We start from the raw sequence: 25,578 nt of genomic DNA on the forward strand, positions 1-25,578 counted from the left end.
AGAGTTTTCATTCAGTACAGGTTTTATATTCCACCTCAAAAATTCAGCTTTACGGAACACACATGCACACATAAAAAGGGAATATTTCTAAGCCGGTCCTGACTTTATAGTTTCTTTTGCTTGTGTCAGAACTTAGGTTTCTTCAATCAGTTTATTTGTAAATTTCGGCCAGCCATTCTAAAGATAGGCCGAGTGTTGAACATAGATAAATCGGAGTTAGCAGTACTCAATCATTTCAGAGATCGAGCCACAACTTTTCCTCAAATTCGATTAAACAGTATTAAAAAGTAAATACTTTGCAGTAACTTAAAAGTTAATTTTCGGTAAAATTCGGCACGCGTATTGGGAACAACGCCTACAGAATTTAACTAGAAACTATTTTTTAATTGCATCATTTTTCTTGTTTCCGTTATAAATAAAAAATACTAAAAAGAAACTACTTCAACGCAATAAATTATTAAAAATGACAAGGATTATCTGGCACTTTAACAATCAAAAAAGCGATATAGTTTCTGTTTGAATTCTTAGCAAAACGAAGTTTATTTAAATAAAAAAAAAATTGCCGAAAACCTTTAAGTGTAACGTGTAGAAACGTGATCTAAAACATTGTCAATAAAACCCTCAAGTCTCGTTGGCCGATGATACGCTGGCAGAATATCCGGAATATCATGAGAAAAATATATATATTGGGTAATTAATACAAAGAAACGATTGCATTTACTCAAAATGCTTTTGGATTAACGACTTCAGACTGGTTTCAATTACTTTTTGAAAATCAGTAATATTTATAGAAACCAATTTAGGAAAGTTTCTGAAATGTTTATTAATCCTTGAACAATGGGCTTTTAGTAACACGATCTTTATGATTTTTCCAAGCAAAACGCCACTTTCGTTCAGTATATATAGTTTGACGGCAAATTATTTGATTGTTGGTCCGGTTAGCAGAAATTACAAACCCTTCAGAATTGCAGCTACACGAGTGAAAAATTTAGCCCAGCCAAAATGGCACAATATTGTTGAAATATGAAAAGAACGGTTGCGTTCCAGCAAATCACAACGGTTGCGATGACTGATGCAGCTCAGGGGAAGAAACATTAGAAGAAAAAAATTGCAATAATCGATGAAAAATCTTGATGAAAAATTTTGAGCACACGTTAGTGAGAAAATGACGGAAAAGGAAGTCATTAGAAAGTTTATATCCGTTGGTAGTTGTCATGTCCCGACTTCATTGCTTGAAACCGGGCTGTTAATAAACAGTATACACTAAATGTCGGGGAAAAAATCTCTTGTTGACACTTGAACACGGGCCGGCTGTGAATTAATTGACTTTCTAGGTTTTAATCTCTTTGTTTTCATTTGGAACAGGATACGCTGGTAAATTAAATATGGAAATACATTGTACAGCAACATTTTTGCTGTTTATTTTGTATTATATACTTTTTTATAACTGAAGACACCGGTTCTTCTTGCTCGTTTTGCCCTCTCCCCAGGGCCCGCGCAAGGTTCAAAATACAGTCCAGCCTCCCGTAAGCGCTTATAGGAGGTGGTCGCTTAAGAGAGCTAAGACCATATTAGGTCAAAATATTGCCTCATTAGCATATGGTAACTGCTGAGATGTTTTAAATGTTTTATTGATGTTAAAAGTCAATTTCGAGAAAAAAATACTGTGCTTGCCATTGAGAAATATCAACGTCTTGTACTATTCAGTACTGCGCTATTGTTACAACACCTTATTATCCAATTTTCGTTCTATTATCTGTCAAGTGGTCGCTTACGGGAGGTTGAAAACAAAAGAAAATGTCAAACTTTTGGCTCTAAAAGTGGTCGCGGTCGCTTACGAGAGGTTCTCGCTAACAAGAGGTTCCAAATATAGTGATTTGACTCGAAAGCTTCTGGTATTTTGGAAAACTGGTCGCTGAGTGGAGATGGTCGCTTACGAGAGGTGGTCGCGGCCGGAATTCTCTGAGCGTCAGGTTCTAGAGTCAGCGAGGCTGCCGAGGAGTGATCTTTGTTTGAATTCTCTCTACATTTTTTACACATTGCCTAGCAAACAGGTTCACGGTTACAAATGAGGAAAATTGTTAACTAGGAGAGGCAGTTTCTATCTACCAACAAGTCTTCAAAAATGAGGCAAAAAAAGAATGCATGACATTCAGTCAGTTAAGGCAACTAATACTTTGCCCTCGAGACCGCAAGCTGATTTAAAATCTGCCCCCTCCACCCCCAGGGGGGAACTCCCCTATGAAAAGAGCGAGGAAGCTCGTCGTCACGCTTAGGGGTATAAATAAAAAATTTCGGTCTCTGAACAAAAGCAACTATTCTGTAAGCTGTCATAGTATCTTTTATGGTGCACTCACAGAGATAACAATTTAAAGCGCCGTCATTTCCGATTTTAGGCTCGATTCCCGCCGCTCTTTCGAGTCCGGTTTACTAGCCCGAACTCCTTTCCCGTACAGCGGCTAGTAATCAAGCCTATTAATATTTCGTTTCAAGTGGTATCTTTTAGGGCTCAAATAAAGCTCGAGCCGCGCCCCAAAGGTCTCCTTTAGAGGTTAAATTCAAATTTTCCGACAAGCACCCCCGACTTTTTCAAATGGGAGTCCCCCGTTCGGGTTTAAAAGACTGCCCGCAACTGCATGGCAAGTGGGCGATTAGATAGACATGACACCCTGTGCGCCTTAATCCACTCTGGTATCCAATCCACGTGAATAGCTACTGGGTACGAGTCTGGTCCCTATCCACATTTGCATTTAGCGTAATTTTTCTGTTATCACATTTCAGATGCATTCGGTTTCCGTACATCTCTTAATTGTTATTCTCCTGGGGTCCATGATGGAGAAGCCTCATGCCGAACACAACCCTTGTGATTGCAACAGTCAAAGGGAAGCGTGTATACGCGGCTGTGAGGGATTTAAAAGTTGTATGAGTTGCGCTGAATATTTCCAGAAATGTATTACATCTCCTAACTGTAGAAGGAAGAGAGATTTTGCGTCATTTCTGAGAACTGGGACCGAAACAGCCAAACAAGACGACAAACAGAGAGAGTTTAGTTCAATGGAAGCTAAAGTAGGAAATCTAAAACGAAAATGGAAAATGCCGTTTTTAGAAAAACAACAGTTGACATGAAGAATTGCACGTATCACTACGGACTGCCTAACAACCTTCATTGTTCCTATACCTCAAGAAGATGACAGTATTGAGTAACTTTTCTTTGCCGGTACAAATAATACATATTAAAATGCATTTGTGTAAAACGGAGCTTGAGAGATAAATAAAAGAACAAATGAAACCATTGGCTTTTATTCTTACAAGTCACTTTGATAGATAACAAGACTGTGCAAAATTTCCACCCCTGCTACGTTTGTGAACTTATATATGGCAATGCTTTGTTTAAGTGTGAAGAAACAAAACAAAACAAAATTGAAGCAAAAAGAAAAACAACTGTCCTTCAGAGGTAGGCAACGTATAACCCAAATTTTTGAAATTAAATTATTCGCAGCCTATATCGAAATGGATATATTATCTATATTTCGTTGGAAGTTTTTCGAGCTTTCTGATTTCCGGCAATTTCTTTACATTGCGAACGAAAATTTGTCGATCTCCCGAAAACGAGTTACTTCGGATGAGTCGACACGTCCCTTCAATCCCCATTCAAGCGCAAGATTGTCTATTTCTTCACCCTTCTTCCTGCCGGGATTGATCTAAAAATGACCGGTGAGGAATTGAAGGGGATTTAAAAACTCCCTTCATCCACTCTTATCACAAATAAACAAAAAGCTATCACAAAAAGAAATAACAAAAACGTATATTTTTAATTTTCCATTTATCTTTTCTGAACAGTATAACACCAAATTGGTCGCGTATTGCCTCTAAAAGTTAATTATCCCTGTCTTGAGTACTGATAATATCTGTGTTTAACGCTTCAGCCAGCGCAAATTGGGGAATTTCCGAGCCCCGAACTTTCAAGGTGTAACAGGCAACTTCCACCTTGTTCATACTCGCTTTTAACACTCTCAGTTTTGACGACACATCCCTGGAAACGTTACCAAACGACAAGAAAGCATCGTGAATATCACGCAGAAAGCGACAAACTTCGAAAGGGGTTTCTTTGTCTCCGTTTGCAGCACTGTTTATGCATAAACGCATCAGCTCGCCTGTTAAATCTGCGACTCCAAGGATGTAGTCAAACGGGTTTAACTCTAGATCTTTCCCTCCCTCCTTTGAAAATTCAAACGTCGCTTTAACTTGCTCGTACGAAATGAGAGTCTTGTTCTTCAGGAAATGGGAAAGAGACAATGCTTCGATGTACTCTTGTAAACCAGGAGAATACGCTCTGGAGAATAAATATGAATCTTCTCCACCCAACTCCGAGGCTATCGTCTTCAAGAGTTCTTTGACTTCCAGGAACTTTTCGTCAGCTTCTTTTAAGATGGGTTCTTGGTCATCAGCGCCACCGGCTCTTTGGAGAAGGAAGATAATCCTCTTGCTTGCTATGGTCACATCCCTGCTACATTTGACCAAACGCTCGTGCTTATCGTGCCGCGAGTCGAGCTCTTGTTGGTGCTTCCTGAATGATTTTATGATTGGAGAGTTCTCATCAATTTGCGTTTTAGGAAAATTGCTTTCACTGGCTTGTTTTCGACTTCGCTTTTCGCCTCGCCGCTGCTTTCCGACGGCCGCCATATTAAAGTTTTTTTGACAAGTTAGATCAACACCAATGATTGGTTCTATCTCTCAATGAATTAAACCAATCAAACGTGGTCTTAGAATTGCGGCTTACTGCCCTTGGATGAAAATGGCGGCAGATTTGAAGTGTTTGTCGACGGAAATTTACACATTACTATTGGCGTGAAATTCCATGTATTGGTTAGATGCATGAGGAAATGTTTCTTCTTTGAGAAAGATGAGTTATGGGAGAGCAAGAGGTAATATTTTGAGAGGGAGAGGACAAAGATTCCGCGGACAGAGAAGAGGTAACAGCCAGGCTGGAAGAGGTATGAGCAAAGAAGCTTTTAGTTTTGACTTGAACGATGCACTATCGAATTCTTTGTGGAAAACTAATACTGTCGTCTTAAAAAATAGGAAAGATGGAAAGGTTTCTGTCAAGTGTTTGTACGATAAAGATTTTACGTGGTTTATCTTCTAGTTAATTAAGGCCCTAGTCGGTTAATTGAATTTAATGTATAAGCTTAAAGGTAAACTTAAGCTTATATGACTCCCGATATGACTTCTGTGAGTTCAACAGCTGTTTTATCATTTCACAGGTCAAGGAGGGAATACTGCAAATTCACAACATCCTGGTAAGAAAACTGTACTCCGACTTTCCTATCCCAGGGCTGCCCATATGTTAAATGTAACGTAATGAATTTCTATTTTTACTAAGGTTCAGTTAAAATGAATGCAGGGTTGTCATTAAGTTTTGAGTCACCTGTAGCCTTGATCTTCACACCCGTAACAAACTTGTTACTTTGTGGGTGAATTGTGTCAACAAAGCTCAATTTTGTCTGTAACATCAAGGGCCCTTCAAGCACATTCAGCCATAATAGGTGTTACAGGTTACAGCCCTTAAGGACAGCCCTAGAATCAGCCCTTTAAATGGGGTTCTAGCTAGGAGTCAGGAGGGGTGGGGGGGAAGGGGGGATGATGGACAAAAATGTCAAAACGGTCTTACTGGTCCTATTCTGAAGATGCATAAATTTATCATTTTTTCCTGGCTGGTGTTCGAGATTACTCTCTTTGACTGATGCTGGATTAAATATTTTCTCAGTACATATTTCTCACACTTGGTTAATAACATACATATTTTAGGTCAAAGGGGATCAAACCAAAGCAGTTCAAGACCTCAAGTACAGCATCAGAGACCTCAGCAGGTGCAGACAAGCTTGACGCCTTGTCCTTACAAAACATGGAATTTGTACTTTCCTGACAGTGGTAAGTTAACTTTGTCTAACTGCCCTAACTTAATCTGAATCCAGAAACAAACAAGTGACCTGGTGTTGAAATAAATAAATTGATAGATAAGGAGCATGCCATAGACTACAGGCTTGTCGCAGAACACCATTAACTGGCTTTGTAAACCAAACAGAAAATTTGTTGTGGTATGAAATGGATACCTAGGTGATTATGGTACTTGCACATCGGTCTGATGCCTATCTCTGGTTTCTGTAGTATGAAGTGACAAAAAGTACTTCTACTTCTGACACCCCCCTAGATGAGCTGCAAGTCCATTGCATGGCTACTTCCACTGCTCAAGTACACAACACATTAACCTCAGCCAGGGCTCAAACCCGACCACTTGATCTGGAGTTGAGCACACAAACCATCAGGCCCGACTGCTTCTCCCCAAATAGCTTTACTGATCCAGTAATTCATTCATTTTTATGTGCAGTTTATAATCCAGAGTCATCTCTTGGAACTAAAGTTCAGGCCATTACAAAGTTTGTGGAATCACATGCAGCCCAACTCTCAAAGGTATACACTCTCAAAATGTTTTCCTACAGCATATTATATGAAAGTTGGAGGGGGTTTGGGTTCCAAAGGCACGCTTTCAAGTGTCCTTAGGGTGCGGTCCTGTAGCAGGGTTTCAGGGTATCCCTCCCTGGAAAAAATTTTGAAATTTTGATGCTCAAGGATGCCATGGCATGAGTTTCATTATTATCATAATTTATTTTGTGACTGGTAGACGATCAAACCTCCAGAGGAACCGACTGATTTTGAGAAGGCTGGAGTCATGCAGTATTCCAAGATGTGTTCAGGGTGTGTGTTTCAGAAAACATCTCTGTTGATGTATTTAGAACTGGATCCTAGAGAGCACAAATAGGCAGAAGAAAATTTTAATTACTTACATTATTTTTAAATTATTATATAGCTTGTGTTTGTAGCCAACCTTATGTGTGCTCTGATTGGTTAATTATATGGCATTATTCTCCCGTAATGCCCACGGGCTGATTACAGGCTTGCAAAGACAAAGCAAAAAGCCATATAATGAACAACTTATTAGCCTCAAACATTTGGTCTTCATGGGAAAATCTCAAAGCTCAACTGTATGGCAAGGTCTCTGTTTGAGATTTTGCCATTAAGACCTCACTCTCGGTTTTTACGTGGTTATTGATTGTCTATTTCCAGGATGAGATTGAAAACAAAGGAGCTGTGGTGTTTGATTACATGGACCTCATTTCTGACCCAGGTATCTGCATTTGTCATAAATATCATTATAAATCCCAATACATGTATTTCTATTTGGCCTTGTCGAGAAGTGTGCTGTAAATTATTAATAATTTATTTTGGACTTGCCCTCAATAAGGTATTGACATGTGCTTGTATGCCTGAGTTCCAGCAAGTCAACTTAAGAAGGGCTAGGCCCAAAACGTTTAGTTTACAAGCAAGTATTTGACACTTTCAAGAGCCTTTTGATCCTCATATTTAATTTATTGCATAGTGTCATGTATCTTATGAGTTATTTGCTCATTCCTACTGACTTAGTTTAACATGGCTGTTATTTGAACTGTACATGTAGAGCTTGCTGAGGATTTCCCATCACTGGCTGGAGATTTGAAAGATCAGCCAACAGTTGTTCTGCAAAGTATTGGTCTGGCAGTATCCCAGGTATTTTGTATTTAAGATAATAATTTTTTAGGCTAGCTGTCATGGATGAATCTTACCAATAATATGAACAAATCTTTGAATGCCACTGGAGATAAACAACAACTAACATATTAAATAGTTTACATCTTCTTTGATTATCTGACATGTATCATGTAAATATTTTGCAAGTTGTTCTAATTGAGCCCAGTGCTCAGGGGCAAGGAAATTTCAAGTTCAGAGGAAATGAGTGAAAAAAATTAATTATATTTATGATTTCTGATTCATTATGTTAAAGGTTCTGTGGACTGCAGAGACGGTAGACAGCCAACAAGGTGCACCTGTAATTGATTTACCATACATACAAGCCAGGTAGGTACACACAGCCTACAAGTTTCACGTTTTGAATCATGGCAAATAGGACCCAGCCACTGAGGCTGGACAGAGTACCTGTAATCATGTAAACTGCCAATGTTTTGCTATGGATTGTTATGAAAAGCTCTGTCCCTCTTTCTGAGGCTTTGATGATAGAGGATATCTTATGATGTGGAATTTGAGTACTTAGGAGAAAATCAGCCTCTTTCTTAATACCCTTGCCTTCGCACAGCTACATGTATATTGTACAGTACTTGTGTGTAGTTACACTGTAGTCTTTGGTAATTGAATGCTTCTCAGGAATAACAGAGTGTACATTTTAAGTGGGGGGTGGGGGGGGGGGAGGGGGGAGGGGTGCTAAAAAGCTCAATATTGTCAGGGGTGCTGAGAAATGATCCAATGATGGTGTTCTTTAATTTGGGAACTGTTTTAGCATTCCTTTGCTTTTTCAATGATAATTTACTAATAATAATAATTATAACATTTTAATCATTAAAAACATACGTGGGATACAAGATACTTTCCTCCCCCCCCCCCCCCCCCACCCTTCACCTTCATCCCCAGGCTTCAATGTGCCTGCTTCTCTAAATAAACGTATTGTGGATCTGGTCGCACAAGAGTATGCGCTTGTAAACTACATTTGTTTGGTAACCAAGTGGTGTATCACTTAATATATATGATTACTAATGAACCTCTGACCAGTTTATAATGAGTACACTGTACAAGAATGTGGTGTATTTTGAAAGTGTAGATCAAATAGATCTGTTCACATCTTCCTGTATCTGTGATAATTTTAATTGTAGAATACTGATGAAAATTTTTTTGCGATTTGTTCCCAGAATAACAAACTTTGAGCCCATCACTCCACTGAAAAGCCTCAAGTCCAACTATTTTGGTGGGTAAAAGAAGATGAAAAAGTGTTGAGTGTAGTTTTTAGTATGCCACACATTTCACATTTTGTGGAATTATGGAACATCGCTGCTTTAGTCCTATAATAATTCAACCATGTAGCATGCTAGCATAGAAAGCAGCTATATATATAGGACAACAACAAACACAGCAGAAAGAAAGGAACTGCCCCACCCTCCCCGAAATGTAGCTGTAATAGTTTAGACAAGTACATGTTAAAGTTCCAAGCAAACTGTACAGGGGTGGTGTCAGGAAGTGATCCCAGTGGGTCAATAGCTAGGAGCCTCACCAATTCATTTGGTAGTAATGATGTGGTGGCCAAAAGATGGGGTTCCACTGCTCTATTATTTAATCATGCAGTTTATTGTTCATTATCTTCAAAAACTTTTAAATGTGTGTGTATTTAATTATGTCAGGTAAATTTGTGGCAATCCATGGGACAGTGATTAGAGTGAGTAATGTAAAACCTCTGGTTAAAAAGATGGCCTTCTCATGTAACCTGTGCAGTGAAACACAGGTGAGCATAAGTGGCATGTTTGCCTGTTGCTTGCCTGCTTTTCTTCTCTCAACCCCCTTTTCTCTCCTCTTCTCCCTGCCTCATTGTCTACCTTTCTCCATCCAGGTCCCCACAGCTCTTCTGTTTTCTCTCCCTCCCTTATACCTGTTTACCTCCCTCTCCCCTAACCCCACTTCCTGAATCCTCCCTCCCTCCCTCCTTTCTTCTCTCTATCTCTTGCAACTTCCCTCTCTTCTTCCCTCACCCACTCCCTACTTCCCCCCTTTCCTCTTTCTTTACAGGTCTGTCTAACACCTTTTCTTTCTCCCTCCCTGCCTCCCTTCCTCCCCCTCCTTCACTCTTTTGCAGGCTATCTCCCTTCTTTCCTCTTTCCCTTGAACTTTATGCTGCTCTATGTACATGCATGTCTCGTTTTTCAAGGGACATTTGTTTCTTTTTAGGTAATCCATCTCACTGATGGCAAATACTCAATCCCATCTAAGGTATGTAATTTTATATAATGACACTGTCGGGCACCTGCAGGATTCATTTCATTTTAATTTGTAAAACTAAAAGTGAGATATTCTTATGAGTTCTTATATAAAAATGCGTGTGAATCTGACTTGTACATGTACTTTTACGAATTTGAAAATGATTAATGTGTCATTGAAACGTCATTCAAAATGATTATCACTAATTGTTATTCTTAATTGTTTATACAAAGTCTCCATTGCAAAATGAATTATAAAACTCCCTTTCAATTTGGCTTGTCACTATATAGTGTTCCTCTGTGGATTGTCGTGGCAGATCCTTCACTCCTGAAAGAAGTTCACCAATGACAGAGACTATTGATTGGCAAACTGTCAGGTTAGTGACAGTTCTTTATAATGTAAGGGGTTTCATTAATGTTTTCATGAGGAAGGTAACTTGCTTTCACAGACATGCAGGCAAACCTTTTTGACCTGAACGTCTTTATAAGGTAAGCTTCCTCTGGATGGTCAAACTTGGTAAAAGAGGCCAAATCATCCTCACAGCCGATCAATTTGCCCAGTGCCTGGCCCTTGGTGAAGCCCCTGTTATAATCAAGCCTGCTTTTTGTGATACATATGCATGTTAGTAAAGAGCCATTTCTTAAATATAGTTGTAACATAATTATATCTTTTAATTAACTGGAAAGTTTTTCTCTTGGTTTTAATATCTGAAATAAGATCATCTGCCTTTCATGTCTTCAGTGTGACAATCTCATTGAATGGTTTGTTCTGCCCACAGAGTTCAGGAAATCATGGATGATGATCAGAGAGAATCTGGAAGAATCCCTAGAACCGTGGAGTGCGAACTGACAGCTGATCTAGGTACTATGACTAGATTTAATATAATTAAATGTAACTGATCATGAACTACATGAACTAACCCTTAGTGAAATGTCTCCATTAAGAATAATAACTGAAACAAACCTACCCAGGGTTCCAGATAGGTTTTCAATGCAGGTTCCCAACAAGGAATTCCAATGGGTCTATTCCCACTGCTCCTAGCAATTCATTGTAAATTTTCAATTCATTTGTTGGGTCATTTAGCTGACCTTGTAGGGTTTTTGACCTGAGACCCCCTACTTATCTGGAACACTGCTACCTGACTAAAATAATATAAAGTAGCAAACAATTAAACTGAGGCAGTACTACTGTTTTACTCCTTGGTAAAATTACACGAGAGCCATGCTAGATTACAACACATTTTCATGATTGTCCATCAGGCAAGGGCCAACTATCATGATGTACTAACTTAAAACTCGTACTCCAATCTGTAATTTGAATTTCCTCAAACATTTTACCAAAACACTTCATGGCCAAGTGGCAGACAGAATCTAATTTCTAGCCTAACTGGAAAATCCAGAAGCATTGGGCTATTGGACAGGACTTTCTTCACACACTGATATTGGTGTAAAGTCTTGCATTCCTCAGGCAATCCTACACCTTGCAATTTAGAACAGCATCAGTCTAATACTGTCAATGATGTTTCCCTTCCATGGTTGTCAAAAATTAAAAGTTAACTCAAAAAACACAAGGCATTAACTGTTCCCGTATTATTTTTTTTAGTGGACAGCTGTGTGCCAGGAGACATGGTCACCATTACTGGTATTGTGAAGGTTACAGGCACAGAGGAACGTGAGTTAAGTATGATGGATTATGTGTACCGAAGGCATCCCCAGTCAAGTGTCAATTGATACCCCCAGTCAACCCTTGATTGACACCTTGATCAACATCTTGATCGGCACTCAATTGACATCTTAGTCGCTACCCAGTCGACACTAGACTGACACTCAATTGACACTCGATTGACAGTCAGTTGATAGTCGGCTTGAGTGTTGACCAACTCATATGTAGCAATCCACAATCAATGGTGTGTTTGCAAAAATTAGTCAACTCTAGACTGATTATCGATTGAGATGTCACTCAAGTGTCACTCAAGATGTCGATCGAGGGTATCAATTGACACTGAACCGTGGATGCCTTTATAGTGCACATGATCCAGTTTGACTGTATAATTTCTGTGATATATCAGGCTTGCAAACTTTTGTTTCTTTGTTGAACATGGCTGTGTGTGTTTAGATCGGAACAAGAACAACAAAGACAAGTGTATGTTCCTGCTGTACCTTCATGCTAATGCAGTAAATAACAACAAGGGTGCAGGACCCAGCAGTGGAGATCAGCAAACCAGTGGTCTGGCCATGGAGTTTTCAATCAAGGTACACATTTCATGTAACTGAATTTTTACATCCTCTTATTGTTTTAACTCATCTCTTGGAACATTAAGTATCAAATCTAATCAAATCACCCCTAGTTATGGTACTAGCACAAATAATAAAAGTTTTCAACTGACAACGCAACTCAGAGAACCAGTGGTAAAACCTTCAGAACATGGAAGATAACCATAAAGTACAAATTTAACTTTAAACCGAGACCAGGCTCAAAATTGAACCCTAAGGCCTCTTTGATGCATGTGTAAGACAAGCACTCTGAGCACTGCACCCAGCCTGCCTGGCATGATACTGCATCAGCTACAGTGCTGTACAGTAATGTAAAAGGTAGTTCTAAGGTTTGTGCCACTCTGTGGATGAAACAGTGTAACATGTGAGCATAGTATTCAAATTACAACTATTGCACCGGCAGCCTATAATATTGTTTTTCTGTCATTTGGATAAAGCTGATCATGCCAACCTAAATGCATTAGTTATGTCTGTTTAATGCTACGCCTTAATTTTTAAATATATGCTTTGCATTTTATAGGAACTGTATGCCATTCAAGAAATTCAGGCACAGAGCAACCTGTTCCGACTAATAGTTGGGTAGGACTTACATGTACAATGTTTAGCTACAAGAGAGACTAAATTGTTTGTTGCATTCATGTAAATTGTTTACTGCATTTTCCATATCTTATCCAGGAGTGGATCAATAACGGATTCCATGGTTTTATGGAAAGCAGTCAGATTTTTCAGAATAACTCAGAAACCCAAGAAAGGGGACTTGGAGATTAAAATCCAAAAAATTTCCTGGGGAAGGCCGTCTAGAAGCTTGCACCATTGGTGTTTGGCATTTGAAAATTGATCACCATTTATTGTAGATTTGCACCTGTACTCTTTATTAATAGCTTAGGAACTGGGCATTTATTCACCTCACTTGCACTGATTTTCAGACAAGGAGGGATATGATACCACTTGGAATGTGGAGCTCAAGTGTGATGAGTAAACTTATTTAGAGACTTACGTGTGAAGTCAAACAGGAGTGGACTATTATAGTAGATTTTAATTCCCTTGTTTCAATATTTTTTATTAACCACTTTAAATATTATTTTATAGATCTCTATGTCCTTCCATCTATGGTCACGAGGTAATACTGAGTTGTAAACGGCATCATATTCAGAAGATTGGCTTCATGATGAACTTGCCATTTCTTTTTTCTTACATTATGCATATTGTGCTCCTCATTGTTAGATGGTGAAAGCAGGCCTGGTTTTAGGGCTGTTTGGAGGAACTCAGAGATACTTAAATGATAAGGTACAGGTTTGGCTATAGTCAATTAATTTAAGACAACAAGACCAGCAGAATCTTTTCTGCTAGCCCAAGACTTTTTCACCCTAACTGCAAAAGAAATTGAGACTCAAAGAGAGTATTGTGAAAAATGGAGATAGTGGCATGTCATCCGTCAAATTTGATTAAAATTCGGTAAGATGCATATTTTGTGAAGCACTCGTTCATGCAGTCACTCAGTTGGTCAGCTGGTCAGTTGGTCAGCTAGTCAGTCAGGTCAGTCAGTCAGTCAGTCAGGCAGTCAGCTAGTCAGCTGTTCAGACTTTCAGCCGGTGAGTTGGTCAATGGTGAGTTGGTCTATCGGTCAGCCAGTGAGTCGGTCAGTCGGTGAGTTGGTCAGTCAGTCAGTCGGTCAGTCGATCAGTCGGTCAGTCAGTTAGTCGGTCAAAGCTGACTATGGCCTTGGCCAATTTTTATAGATGATGCTTTTAGAACAGGATTCATATTAACATCCACCTGTTTAGAATTAAACCTCATTCTTGTGTTTCCATAGAATCGTATTCCAATCCGAGGCAATCCACACATACTGGTTGTGGGTGATCCAGGATTAGGGAAAAGTCAGGTAATATTAATATTATCATTTTATTATCCTTTGTTAGCTAAATTTTGGTTGGTTACAGTCATTGTTTTGAACCACTATCTACAGTACTAACACAAATTTTGTCATTCAGTAGACAATGGAGCTATAATTGAATTGAACCATCTAACTGTAGCATGTATAATTCCTTGAGCAACCGTTTTTAGAAAATAGTTATCAACCATTAAAACCTCAGAGCTAAGTTGTTTCATTTCTTTTGAATGCAGATGCTTCAGGCAGTATCTAACATTGCTCCTAGAGGTGTGTATGTTTGTGGAAATGCAACATCAACTTCTGGACTTACGGTAAATAAAAGCCTGAATTTTGTTGTTGTTTGGGGTGTAAAATTTGGGTTGTGAGACAAATAATTTTATTCGTTAGTTATTTTATTATTAAGAAAACTGGTTTGTTTGTCCTTTAAAGTAGGTAGTTTGTACACCTTGAAGTGTGAGGGTGGAAGACAAAAACCTCATTAGGGGCCAGTTTTGACACATTAAAATTCTCAAATATGGTGCCGAGGCTGAAAGGAGGGGAATAAAACAAAAGAAATCATTTAAATATTCTTCCCTTGTCCCTGATTATTTTAAGGGTAATTGTAAGTTTGTTGGTATAGTCCCGAACACTGTCTGACAAGGCTTTCTTAGAACATTATACCTTGTAAAGGAGATGATTTATCTGTAAGGAGTTTGATGTAAGAGAAGTGTTCTTAATACTGTAGCACTTAGTAAAGTCTTAGATTGTGAACAGATGCAATGCACATGAGGTAGGTGGGACCACTCATCAGGAAACTAATGCTGGCCTTTATGTGCAGACATTGGTGCATTTGTCTTATTTTATATGTAGGTAACATTATCTAAAGAAAGTTCCTCAGGAGACTACTCATTAGAAGCTGGAGCACTTGTCTTAGGAGACCAAGGTATGAACTGCTTGAAAATTATGTTGACTCTCTGTACGTATTGCAGGTCTATAATCTCAAATATTTGTCTAACTCTCTGCACGTTTTGTGAGCCAATGATGTTTGAGAAGCTATGATTTTAGATGATTATTAGTTGCATGAGCTGTAGAATGACACCATCACATTAGCACACAATAACAACATTATTCTGGGTCTTTTTTTCACGGGGTATTTCTGCGTACTAGGGTGTTGTTGCATTGATGAATTTGACAAAATGGGAAGTCAGCATCAAGCTTTGTTGGAAGCCATGGTAAGGTTAACATCACTAATATCTTTTATTACATGGCTAGCTCTGCAACTGCGACATCAACCGCAACCACAGTCTTTATTCATGGTATGGAAACTGGGGCTAAGGATCATCCTTCAAGGAGCTCAGACAAAATTACTTTTAAATTGAAGGAAACTTCAAAATAGTAGTTAACTAAGCATAAGATAGGAAAACACCAAAGAATAATCCATGAAGGAACAAGGATGGTTAAGGATGGAGAAGATTAACACAGATTACAAGCTAGTACTTTGAAAAATTTAGACTAAACGTTTTAAGATAAGTAAACGGTGACGTAGCCCCTTTAAGCAGTTTTCTCACAAATACTTGACACTGAGCTTGGCTGTGCCGCTCAAACTTCTTTTGGTCTCTGAAATTGCATGACATTGGGCATCTCTTGCAATGTAAGGCATTTTTGTTTTAAGAAAAGTTTTTAATCATTTTGATAAATTTAACATTTTGTTAGGAACAACAAAGTATCAGTATTGCAAAAGCTGGCATCGTTTGCAGGTGAGTAGAAGTGCTTGCTTTTGCTGATAGGTTTTCCCTTTGTACAATTCAAATTTTAGGGATGTGCTCAATAAATGTTTTTTTTTTTATATATATAAATGCATATGAACAACTCCATTCAGTTTACCAGCAAGGACATCGATCCTGGCCGCTGCTAATCCTGTGGGAGGCCATTACAACAAAGCAAAAACTGTATCTGAGAACCTCAAGTAAGTTGAACGTATACTTACAAATTTCTCAGGATATTGCTCGATCAAGTAAGTTGATTATCACCACAATCAAGGACACCCAAGGGATCGCAGGGGATCGTAGGCAATCTGTGTTGAAGACCAGTTTTGTTGCAACTCTCCATGCAGCAGTGTACCAGTTGCAAGCTGTAACGTTGAAGGTGATCCTTGTGGTGGAAGTTCCTTGTGAGTGGCTGGGACCATTTGGTAAATGGTTAATAGCAAGTGGTGTGCTAACCCTCTTCCTCCCCACCCCCCGGCCCCTGGAGGAACTCCCATGTGAAAAGGTCGGGGATGCTTGTTGGAAAATTTGAATTAATCTCCTAGAGGAGACCAATTTGGGCGCGGCTCAAGCTTTATTTGACTCCTAACAGATGCCGCTTTAAAACAGACATGACTTCGCTTATTATTGTTTCTTCGAGTGCACCCCTAAAAGATACCTTAACGGCTAAAATTAGTGCCGTTTCGTTCTGAATACCCTACTAATCGAGACGACGAGCATCGCGGACCTTTTCAAATGTGATTCCCCGGGGATGCTAAGCTGGTCGTTGAACTGGCCAGAAGCTAACCTCTAACTTGAACAACTTGAATTGTTTTTTTTTCTTGAATCTCGTTAGGATGGGCAGTGCTTTGTTATCACGCTTTGACCTTGTAAGTTTAGTAAATCTTTAACACTTGACCATTCTGATCTGCCATATTTACTTTTTATTCATTTCTTTAATTGTTAGTTAAGTCTCGCTTAAGCTTAGTGTAAATATAGTGATATTTAGTGATTTAAAAGTTTAATTTTTTTGTGGGTTTTTATAGTTTTATCTCCTTTTTTAGATTTGAAGGCGTATTTTGTAATAACTTTTTAACAATATTGACCGAACGTCTTAGCTAATAGACGATACGCGGGCAAATAAGTGATACATCAATTTTTTGTAAACTAAATAACATTAATTTAAAGACAAACTATTTGTATAGGACTTAACTTATAGTACATTTCTCTTCTTACATCACACGTGATTGATCAATTGATTGATTGAGTGATACCATATTTATTTGTAGCAAATGTATTTTAAAAAATAAACTGACCGGGCTAACGAAACCTTAGGCTTCAATAACATAGATTCAAACTTTACATTTGTCATTTTGTTTAATATTTTTAGGTTTTTATTTTGTTGGACAAGCCAGACGAGGTAACTAAAGTTTAAAACGTGTGTTTTAAAACAACGTAGAGTTTCTAAAAGACGTTTCTTTCAGGCCTCATAATGTTGTGATATTCTTCTTTTTATGGCAGGAAATGGATTGTATGTTGTCTGAACATGTCATGGCGTTACACTCTGGGAAAAAGAGGTAAGCTTTTGAACGTACCAATGAATAGGGTTCCAGCCCATTTATTGTTAGGTGCCTATCATCAAAATGGCAATGTGCCATTATATTTGGCATTACGCTGGTTTAATGCGAATTTGCCATTGATAATTTTGCAGTCGTCACCGTATCATTACGTTGATATTTCAAATTGAGTTAAGGCAAGTAATATATCAATGAAAATCTAGTCGTGAGAATATCCGGGACAATGAGCTACCAATTTCCTCAATTTTTGATCTGAAAGCGGTCAGCGAAAGGCAAGGAACTAACCACTCTGTTCTTAAACACAGCATCTTTTGGTGTTGATCTCTTTTAAAATTAACGTGAATCTCCAACTATCGCTAATGTCAGTGTCGTCGATAAAGCGTCTCCTTAATTTCTGCGAAACCAAGGCTTCTGATGAATTCAAATACATCACTTCTGCTGAGATATTCAACGTGGCAGCAGAGGTCACAAGGTTCCTCTTGTACTAGCCTGCGTTGCAGGCGTAAACGGGGAAGGGGTAGGGAGGAGAAAAACGCACACCACACTCCCTCCCCCATCCCCGCTCTCCCTCCCACCCCCCGTCCCCCTTTTTACACCTGCTACGTAGGCTTCGTTTGTGTCAGTGGTGCGAAAGGATATCTCTTTCTCATTCATCCTTTTTGTGTTGTTATCAGAAAGAGATTACAATTCTAATATTTCACAATATACCCTTATTTCCAGTGCATTTGGGATAGCCACTGCAAGACGGCGCTCAAGAGAGGTAGGAACATCATTTTGATACACAAGTAATTTTAAGGGGATAGCATTTTAAGTAATTGTGTTTAATTTTGTCAAAATCGAGTTCTAAATTTCAAATTGGCTGAACAGCTAGCAGTCTTTTATTGGCAACATCGCAACCACACATTTAATGAAGGATGATTTCTGAGCATTACAATTAACACTTTTACTTAACAATTATTCGCCGAAGGCGAAGTGAACATTGGTGAGTATTCACCGAGACGAAGTCGACGTGGGTATTCACCAATGTTCAGTGAGCCTGCGGCGAATAATTGTTGTAGTATAATTTTCAGAGGTCAATATCAAGGACTACAAAATAACGGAGTATAATATAAAAACACAGACGCAATTGTTCGTTTGCATACACGTATGCAGACGCAGTTTTAATAATAAGCTTACATGTTTTCATCGATTGTGAATCAATTTACTCTTCGGCAGTAACAAAAACAAGCGAAACACCACGAAAAATAAGTTCATCTGGTACCTTTGTTTTATCGTTGTTGATTTCATTCATAGTTGTCATCATCGTCTAAAAATGAGTAACTTTAGTTTGAAGAAAAATAAATTGCGGTCGATCGATCTGACCTGCTGGCGATCAAAACCACTCTGTTTACTAATCTTAAATGCGTTGAATTCGAGTTCTTGAAAAGATTTTTGGTTCAAGGGCGACAGCAGTCATTTTGAGAATTCTCCATCCTCTCAAATATCCTGGACTTGGAGTGATGTCTTTCGAATGAATGAAAATTTCATTCAGCAACTGTCCGTCATGTTTACTTGCCGAGATGTTTACTCAGTTGCCTTTTTGACTTTCTCGTGTCTCTTTATAACTTTTCTTAAGTTTTAGCCGATATTGTGATAGTCCCTGTAAGATTCGATGTTCGATACAAGCGTCATCTGGACTGATACGCAACTAACATCCGGGCCGGTATGAAAGCTTATTAACGCTAACACAAGATTAGGAGATCCTTGAGGTTTTAAGTTCAAGGCTCTCGTATAAAATTGTTTCCAATTGCTAATGTTTTGTGCATTTTGAGATAAGTAGACGTGAAAACTGGAGGACAGAAAATATAAACAGGACACCTCACTGAGAAAGTTGTAAAACAGATATCAAAATTCATGTTTAATCCTGCATTAGCCTCATCGTGTTTCGAGCGACCGGGTCCCAGGGGCAAGGCTTTTCATCAGCATTAGTCTTCCAGCTAATGACATGAAAGCAATTAACTGACCAATCAGTTTCAAGGATCGGAAAACACTAGTCTTGACTGCCAAACAATTGAAACATCACTGATCAGTCATCACGAACAAGACGAGACAAAATGCTTAGATCAAATTGGTTATTCACTTGAAAAGACCTACTCAAAATCTTAGAAAATAATGGGCAGGACTACAAGATTTCTAGTTCGTTAGGTGAGTTTACAACGTGTTCTCTGTCTGGAGTCTCACCAGGTTAATTCTGTGTTTATTTCTTTTGCCTTCTTACTGATGCAGGAGGGTAACAGTGACGAGGATGAGATGAGAAGACAGTGGGAAGCTGACAAACCTCTCTCTGAACGCCTTAAGGTGAACTCACTGCTCCTGAAGTGATTATTTTCGTTACCATACAGTATCATTGTCTTATTATGGTGCAGAGTATAGCTGCTGTATATCCTATTAATTATTGTTAGAGTTGAGCGTGTATTTTTTTTTAATCGATGCACGGTTGGAAATTATAGGATATATGTATGTCCCGGATGTTGTGTTGCCCGCGCAATCACCGCCCCTTCTCAGATGTAATTAATGCACTTTTAAGGTCTAGGAAAACTGCTGACCGCACTCACGTTCCGTTTGTGCGTCCACTAGCAGTTTGTCAGTGTAGGCCTCAAGCGTGCATTGCTTTCTAGAGAACATAGAACACCACCTTCTCTCTGGTAAATAGAACATAGAAAACTTCGGAAAACACTTCACATGCGCTCTGAATTTGACTTATAATAATTTCACGGCCTATGTGAAATAACACGGTTCTTTTTGTTCACAGATAGGTCGAAATGAAGAGTTTGATGCTATTCCCGGGCCTCTTCTGCGCAAGGTAAAAAAAATGCTCGATTTTTCAGGCTAAGCCTTTTATTCAAAATCAACGCAAACCTGTTTTCATTGTAATTTACAAAGTTTTCAAATCAGCTTCGCACTTCGCCCTCGTCCGATTATGAAATTACTCGCGCGATTACTCCCTGAATTGAACTCCACTCGGTCCAATTACTAAAACTAATTGCACAAAAATACAATTCTGTTTTGACGGTGAATTGTTTTTTAGTACGTCGGCTACGCCAGGACTTACGTCAATCCCAAGCTTACACCCGCGGCAGCAGAAGTATTGCAGGTGAGATGTTGACTCGATACTAGTAAAGCACGCGCTTACTGACTTGGTTGTGGGGCTGGAATATCTATGGATTAAAGTCAATAACGTGCCGACCGAGTGCAGCGAGGTCTTTGCAAGGGAAACGACAGTTAAAGACGTTCCCTCTTGACTTGTCTAACGCTGTGAATAACTACCTTTTCTGTCGATGTTGCTCTTGTGTCAATTTTTCCCGCCCAAGAGACGTCAAGACTCTACACGGAAAATTTCATTCGATGATGTTAATCTTCAGATAGTCACGCCAGCCATTTGTTTTGAATTTCTGTGCGCAGTAAAACGCTACGTGGATCATTACAGCTACATCATCAGAATGGACTTTTTCGGGTTGAATCTCAGTCCCGTAAGCGGGGAAAGAGCTGAATACGTGAGATGACTTTACTGCCACACGAACTGAAGCATTCTATGAAGAAAATGTTAAAAATGTACTGGTAATATGCCATGTTCGCTTTCTCAGGATTGGACTGGAACTAGCTTGTAATGGAGGCTCATGCGGGGGGATATAATTAAAAAGAGATTGAAATCCTTTGCATTTGAAAAGACTTTGAAAAGACTGGCTGCATTAGCCTCAGTTGTAACTAGGTCCAGTCCAGTAACAAGAATGCCAAAATGGTTTATTCTCGTGTTACATGTAATTATACAAAACATGTTGTACGCTAAAGTATTAAGGGGTCGTAAAGCTATGGATTGGAGAGGAAAAGCTGCGAGATCCTACTCACATATGATTGTAGGTCGACGTGCTCTCCAGAATGACGCGTCTTAAGGTTTGTGCTGTATTCGGACTAAAAACATGCCATGAGTGAATGCCATCTTATATGTGACAAGTACGTTAGAGCGAATGTGGATAAAATACGATGCGATGGACAACCACGACGGGGATTGTGTTAGTTTTCCTGCTATTCGGGGGTTATTCTTGTGTTTGCGTGCATACAAACTAATGCCTGCATTCTATGTGGGTTTAAACTGATGACATCTGATTAACCTATGGTTTGTTGACAGAATTTTTACCTAGACTTGAGACGCCAGCACCACTGCGCTGACAGTACTCCTATCACAACCCGACAACTGGAGTCACTCATAAGACTCACTCAGGTACAACTCCTCAACTCTCTTTTTAATGATTAAACGCTTTCGGGCTGTCCCGATCATACACTTTCGGGACGTCCCGATCATAAACGTTCGGTAAGTCCCAAGCATACGCTTTCCAGAGGTCCCCTATTCTCATTGTAGTAATAATTCAGTAAGTTTAAACTTAGGAAGACATAACAGTGTCGGCGGTGTGGATATCTAATGTTAAAATGCGTAGATTTCTTTGTCTTTATTTCATCCTGCTACTTAGTTAAAGTTTCAACAACAACAACAACAACAACAACAACAACAACAATAACAATAATAATGATAATAATATCAATTAAATACTGAAAGCATTCTCATTTTGATTGTTTTATGTGTTCCTGAAGGCTCGAGCACGACTGGAGATGCGCGAGAAAGCCAGCCAACAGGATGCTCAAGATGTGGTGGAGATAATGAAGTACAGTCTGTTGGACACATTCAGCGACGATTTCGGGAACCTAGATTTTCAGCGGTCACAACACGGATCAGGAATGAGTTCCAGAGCACAGGTGAGACTCTCACAGCAAAGAGAGATGTGTTTTTAGTGTGTTAGCTAACTCAGCGCGCCGAGTAGCGCATAAGACCTCAGATGAGTTGGAGTCCGATACAGGTTAAATATACACTTGTCGACGTCCGCAATAAGCGAGTTAGGAAACATTACTATGATGTGAAGTATATATGAAATAATTCAATGCTTTACCAACTGAGCTATGAAGCCTCACATTGGGAGCGAGGTCAATTAATTAATTAATTGAGTTAATTGACCTTGCTCCCAATGTGTGACTTCATTGCTCAGTTGGTAGAGCATCGCACCGGTATCGCGGAGGTCACGGGTTCGAATCCCGTTGAAGCCCTGATTTTTTCAGGCTTCTTCTTTCCAATTGCTTAAATTGGAAAATTTACTGCGATGATCATTCTTCACTTTCATCTACAACCGCAGTTCATATATGAATTATTTCATATATACTTCACATCATTTCACTCCTCACGGGAAGATATGAACTCAATTAATTGACCTCGCTCCCAATGTATGGCTTCATAGAACAGTTGGTAGAGCATCGCACCGGTATCGCGGAGGTCACGGGTTCGAATCCCGTTGAAGCCCTGATTTTTTCAGGCTTCTTCTTTCCAATTGCTTAAATTGGAAAATTTACTGCGATGATCATTCTCCACTTTCACTTTGAAACATTACTATGTTAAAAATCGTCACTTGCAGAAAGCACACAGGTTAAATGTTTATACCATTGGCCTTTGGTCACCTTCCTTTTATTTTTCTACCTTCTTCGGAGGTTGTGAAAAAGCGGGAACGGATTGATCCTAGCGAGTAATCGAATATCATAAGTTTGGCCAACTATTTTCGATTTCCAATCTTTTGGGAATTTTAAAAGTGCCGTAATTTTATGTACCTTCTGCAAAGGTGAGGTCATTTTGGTCTTAAAGCTGCAGTTTAAGTGATTTATTTCTGTTATTTCTTTCTTCCAGTCCAAACGCTTTGTTGCTGAGCTGAGTCGCATATCAGAAAGAGAATACAATTCTCTTTTCACTGTTGAACAAATGAGAAGAATAGCGAAGGTATCTGTTAGAACCATAGTAAACTGTACCTCATGAAAGTACTACTCAGTAACTTACATTTAAATGGTTGCACACAAGGGTTTCATCCACAGACTTTTAAAAAGTTAGAATCACTTTGTACAGCATAATAAACAGTACCACATGAAAGTACTGCTCAAAAGCTTACATTTAAATGGTCACACACTAGGGTTTCATGCACAAACATGAGAGATTAAACCGGTTAAATTATTTTTCTTTATAGGACCTACGACTGCAGATTCGCAGCTTCGATGACTTCGTTTACGCTCTGAATAATCAAGGTTTTCTATTGAAGAAGGGGCCTAGAGTCTACCAACTTCAGACCTCAAGCTGCTTGTAATTTCGGAGTAAAGTGGCCACTCTGAAACTTTAACCTCTCATCTTCAAAACCTGAAGTAGCTCTCTGTTTTTCGGCATTCTTTCCGCCAAAAACATCAGTCCGCCATATTAACTTTTACGTACTCAATTCCTGAACGCCAGTCAAGCTTGCCGAAACTTAACTAATCTCGGAAAGAATCCTGAAAAACAGAGAGCAACTTGATTTTGCCATCAGACAGGTCGCATAGACATGAACTAGCAACATTTTGCTTCAATATGAAGCCACTAAATGGTTTTGTTTCAATTTTAGAGGCTCTGTATAGGAGACAAGATACTTGTCAACGATTAAAGTGGTGTTTATTCTGTACTATTTTCTCACTATCGATTTACTCTTGTGTGCACTTGGGCTGGTCTACCTATGTTGAGTTTAAACGTATAAAGGACAGAGTTCACCACTTAGGCTTTTTTTTGAATGCTTTATTTAATTTATATCACTGATATTGAGGCAAAACAAAATTGCTAAGCGTAGGCGAGAAGAACAAACCCTATCCTCTCCTTATCCTGATATATAACCAATACCGAAATCAAATCTAACGACCCTGTCACTACAGCAAGCGAACTCAAATCTACTGCCTCATCAGGTTTCTTTGCCCCGGTCACTGGCCAGTTGAGCACATGAGCTCTGGTTCTGTTTTTGGAATTAAAAGAAGACGGAAATAACTTCATGTGATTAAAAAGTTTCTCTAGTGCTGTGATCTGAATATGATTTGGCCCTGAAATTTCATCATTGATTTAACAGTCAATTGATCCTTGCATCAAAATCTCTCGTTCCTAAAAAGAACGCCTTCTAGTCGTAGTAGTCTGGTTTAACTCAGCTGTACACAACAAAACAAGCAAACAAACACAACAAAACATAGAACATATAAGGAAACAGTCCTAAGAAAATACGCGCGCTGATTGGTTAAAAATCGTGTTTCTATAACTCGATGGAAACGCAGAACTAGCACGAGCTGTTGACGTACTGATGGCGGGAGCAAACAGAATTTACATTTTGATGATCAAAGTAAACAAGCTATTTTTGTTTTCGTTGCGGTGTTTTCTAAAAGAAATAGACAACATGTTCTCCATGTTTCTATGGAGTTGTAGAAACACTCGTTAAAGTTTGGGAGAACTCGAAAAAGCTGTGGAAACGCCTACGGCTCGTGTTCCCACAGCATTTCTCGTTCTCCCAAACTTCCACTCGTGTTTCTATTAAACAATTAGATTATGAGCTCGAGATTTCTATCGCGTGATAAACTATCACGCATAGAAATCGAGAGCGAGTAATCTAATTGTTTTAGTATAAATCTACTAGTCGTTCAAAACTATCTAAATCCTCTTCACTGATACTTCGAAAACGCCAAGAAGCGGCTTTGATTTTGTTAACAAGGGCGCAGTGCTACGCTACTTACTATCTATCACAGACTAGATAGTGAGTAGCGTAGCCAGTCAGAGAACGGCATTCGTGATAGAACGCTAGTAGATTTATACTAAAACTCGATAGAAACACGGTACATGTTTTCTCTTTCTTAAATACAACACACAAAAACACAAAAAAACATAAGTTTTCCTAAGGAGGGTTGACCAGATTACTTTCAAACCTAACCAGTGATTATTTTCACACGTTTGTAACCGAGATGTTTTAAAGGAACATTTTTGATAAACAAACATTTCAATATCTGATACGCTGGTCAGTTAAATCCCCTTCCGCGAGACGCTATTGTGTTCAGTCAAAGCTTGTAACACATTAGCAATTGTGATGCCTTATCAAATCTATTTCTATACATTCATTAAAATTTTAGCAAAATACTCGATGTTGTTACCTTAACGCAACATAACAACCAAGGAATCGGCAACGTCCATGTTGTCTGTAAAGAGAAACGAAATACTTGAGCCAAGCAAGATGTAAACAGACAGAAGTAGTTGGGACGGTTGAGTTAGATCACGTATTCCCCATTCCCCCTAATCAATGTTGGAAAACGTCGCGTTTTTTTCAAAAAAAAAATTTTTTTCGAAAAAAAAAAAAGAAAAAAAA

General features: G+C 38.9%; 2 protein-coding genes across 4 annotated transcripts; one reads left to right on the forward strand and one right to left on the reverse strand.

The window, feature by feature from the left end:
* Positions 1–1,094: 1,094 nt before the first annotated feature.
* LOC145484180 (translin-associated protein X-like) lies at positions 1,095–4,683 on the reverse strand. Its single transcript, XM_081462812.1, has one exon. It carries the CDS (start codon positions 4,681–4,683, stop codon positions 3,877–3,879), a length of 807 nt encoding a protein of 268 aa, XP_081318938.1. The 3' UTR covers positions 1,095–3,876.
* A 91-nt stretch (positions 4,684–4,774) lies between these two features.
* On the forward strand, positions 4,775–23,884 carry LOC145484181 (DNA helicase MCM8-like). 3 transcript variants are annotated; one of them, XM_081462813.1, is made up of 34 exons: positions 4,775–4,994; positions 5,265–5,300; positions 5,809–5,931; positions 6,389–6,471; positions 7,126–7,186; positions 7,517–7,605; positions 7,880–7,953; positions 8,796–8,851; positions 9,282–9,382; positions 9,823–9,864; positions 10,143–10,228; positions 10,631–10,713; positions 11,455–11,523; positions 11,968–12,104; positions 12,646–12,704; positions 13,215–13,245; positions 13,350–13,412; positions 13,939–14,007; positions 14,250–14,327; positions 14,866–14,938; positions 15,163–15,227; positions 15,709–15,752; positions 15,875–15,961; positions 16,597–16,630; positions 17,131–17,160; positions 17,262–17,317; positions 18,038–18,077; positions 19,583–19,654; positions 20,109–20,159; positions 20,385–20,450; positions 21,483–21,575; positions 21,944–22,105; positions 23,079–23,168; positions 23,410–23,884. In XM_081462813.1, exons 1-34 carry the CDS (start codon positions 4,904–4,906, stop codon positions 23,524–23,526), a joined length of 2,511 nt encoding a protein of 836 aa, XP_081318939.1. In that variant the 5' UTR covers positions 4,775–4,903; the 3' UTR covers positions 23,527–23,884. The 3 variants fall into 3 exon arrangements, with proteins under 3 accessions (XP_081318939.1, XP_081318940.1, XP_081318941.1); XM_081462814.1 differs by having other exon boundaries at positions 6,401–6,471; XM_081462815.1 differs by lacking the exon at positions 5,265–5,300.
* Positions 23,885–25,578: the final 1,694 nt, after the last annotated feature.

This window comes from Orbicella franksi, chromosome 4 (genome assembly GCF_964199315.1).
Source record: "Orbicella franksi chromosome 4, jaOrbFran1.1, whole genome shotgun sequence".
Lineage (NCBI taxonomy): Eukaryota > Metazoa > Cnidaria > Anthozoa > Scleractinia > Merulinidae > Orbicella > Orbicella franksi.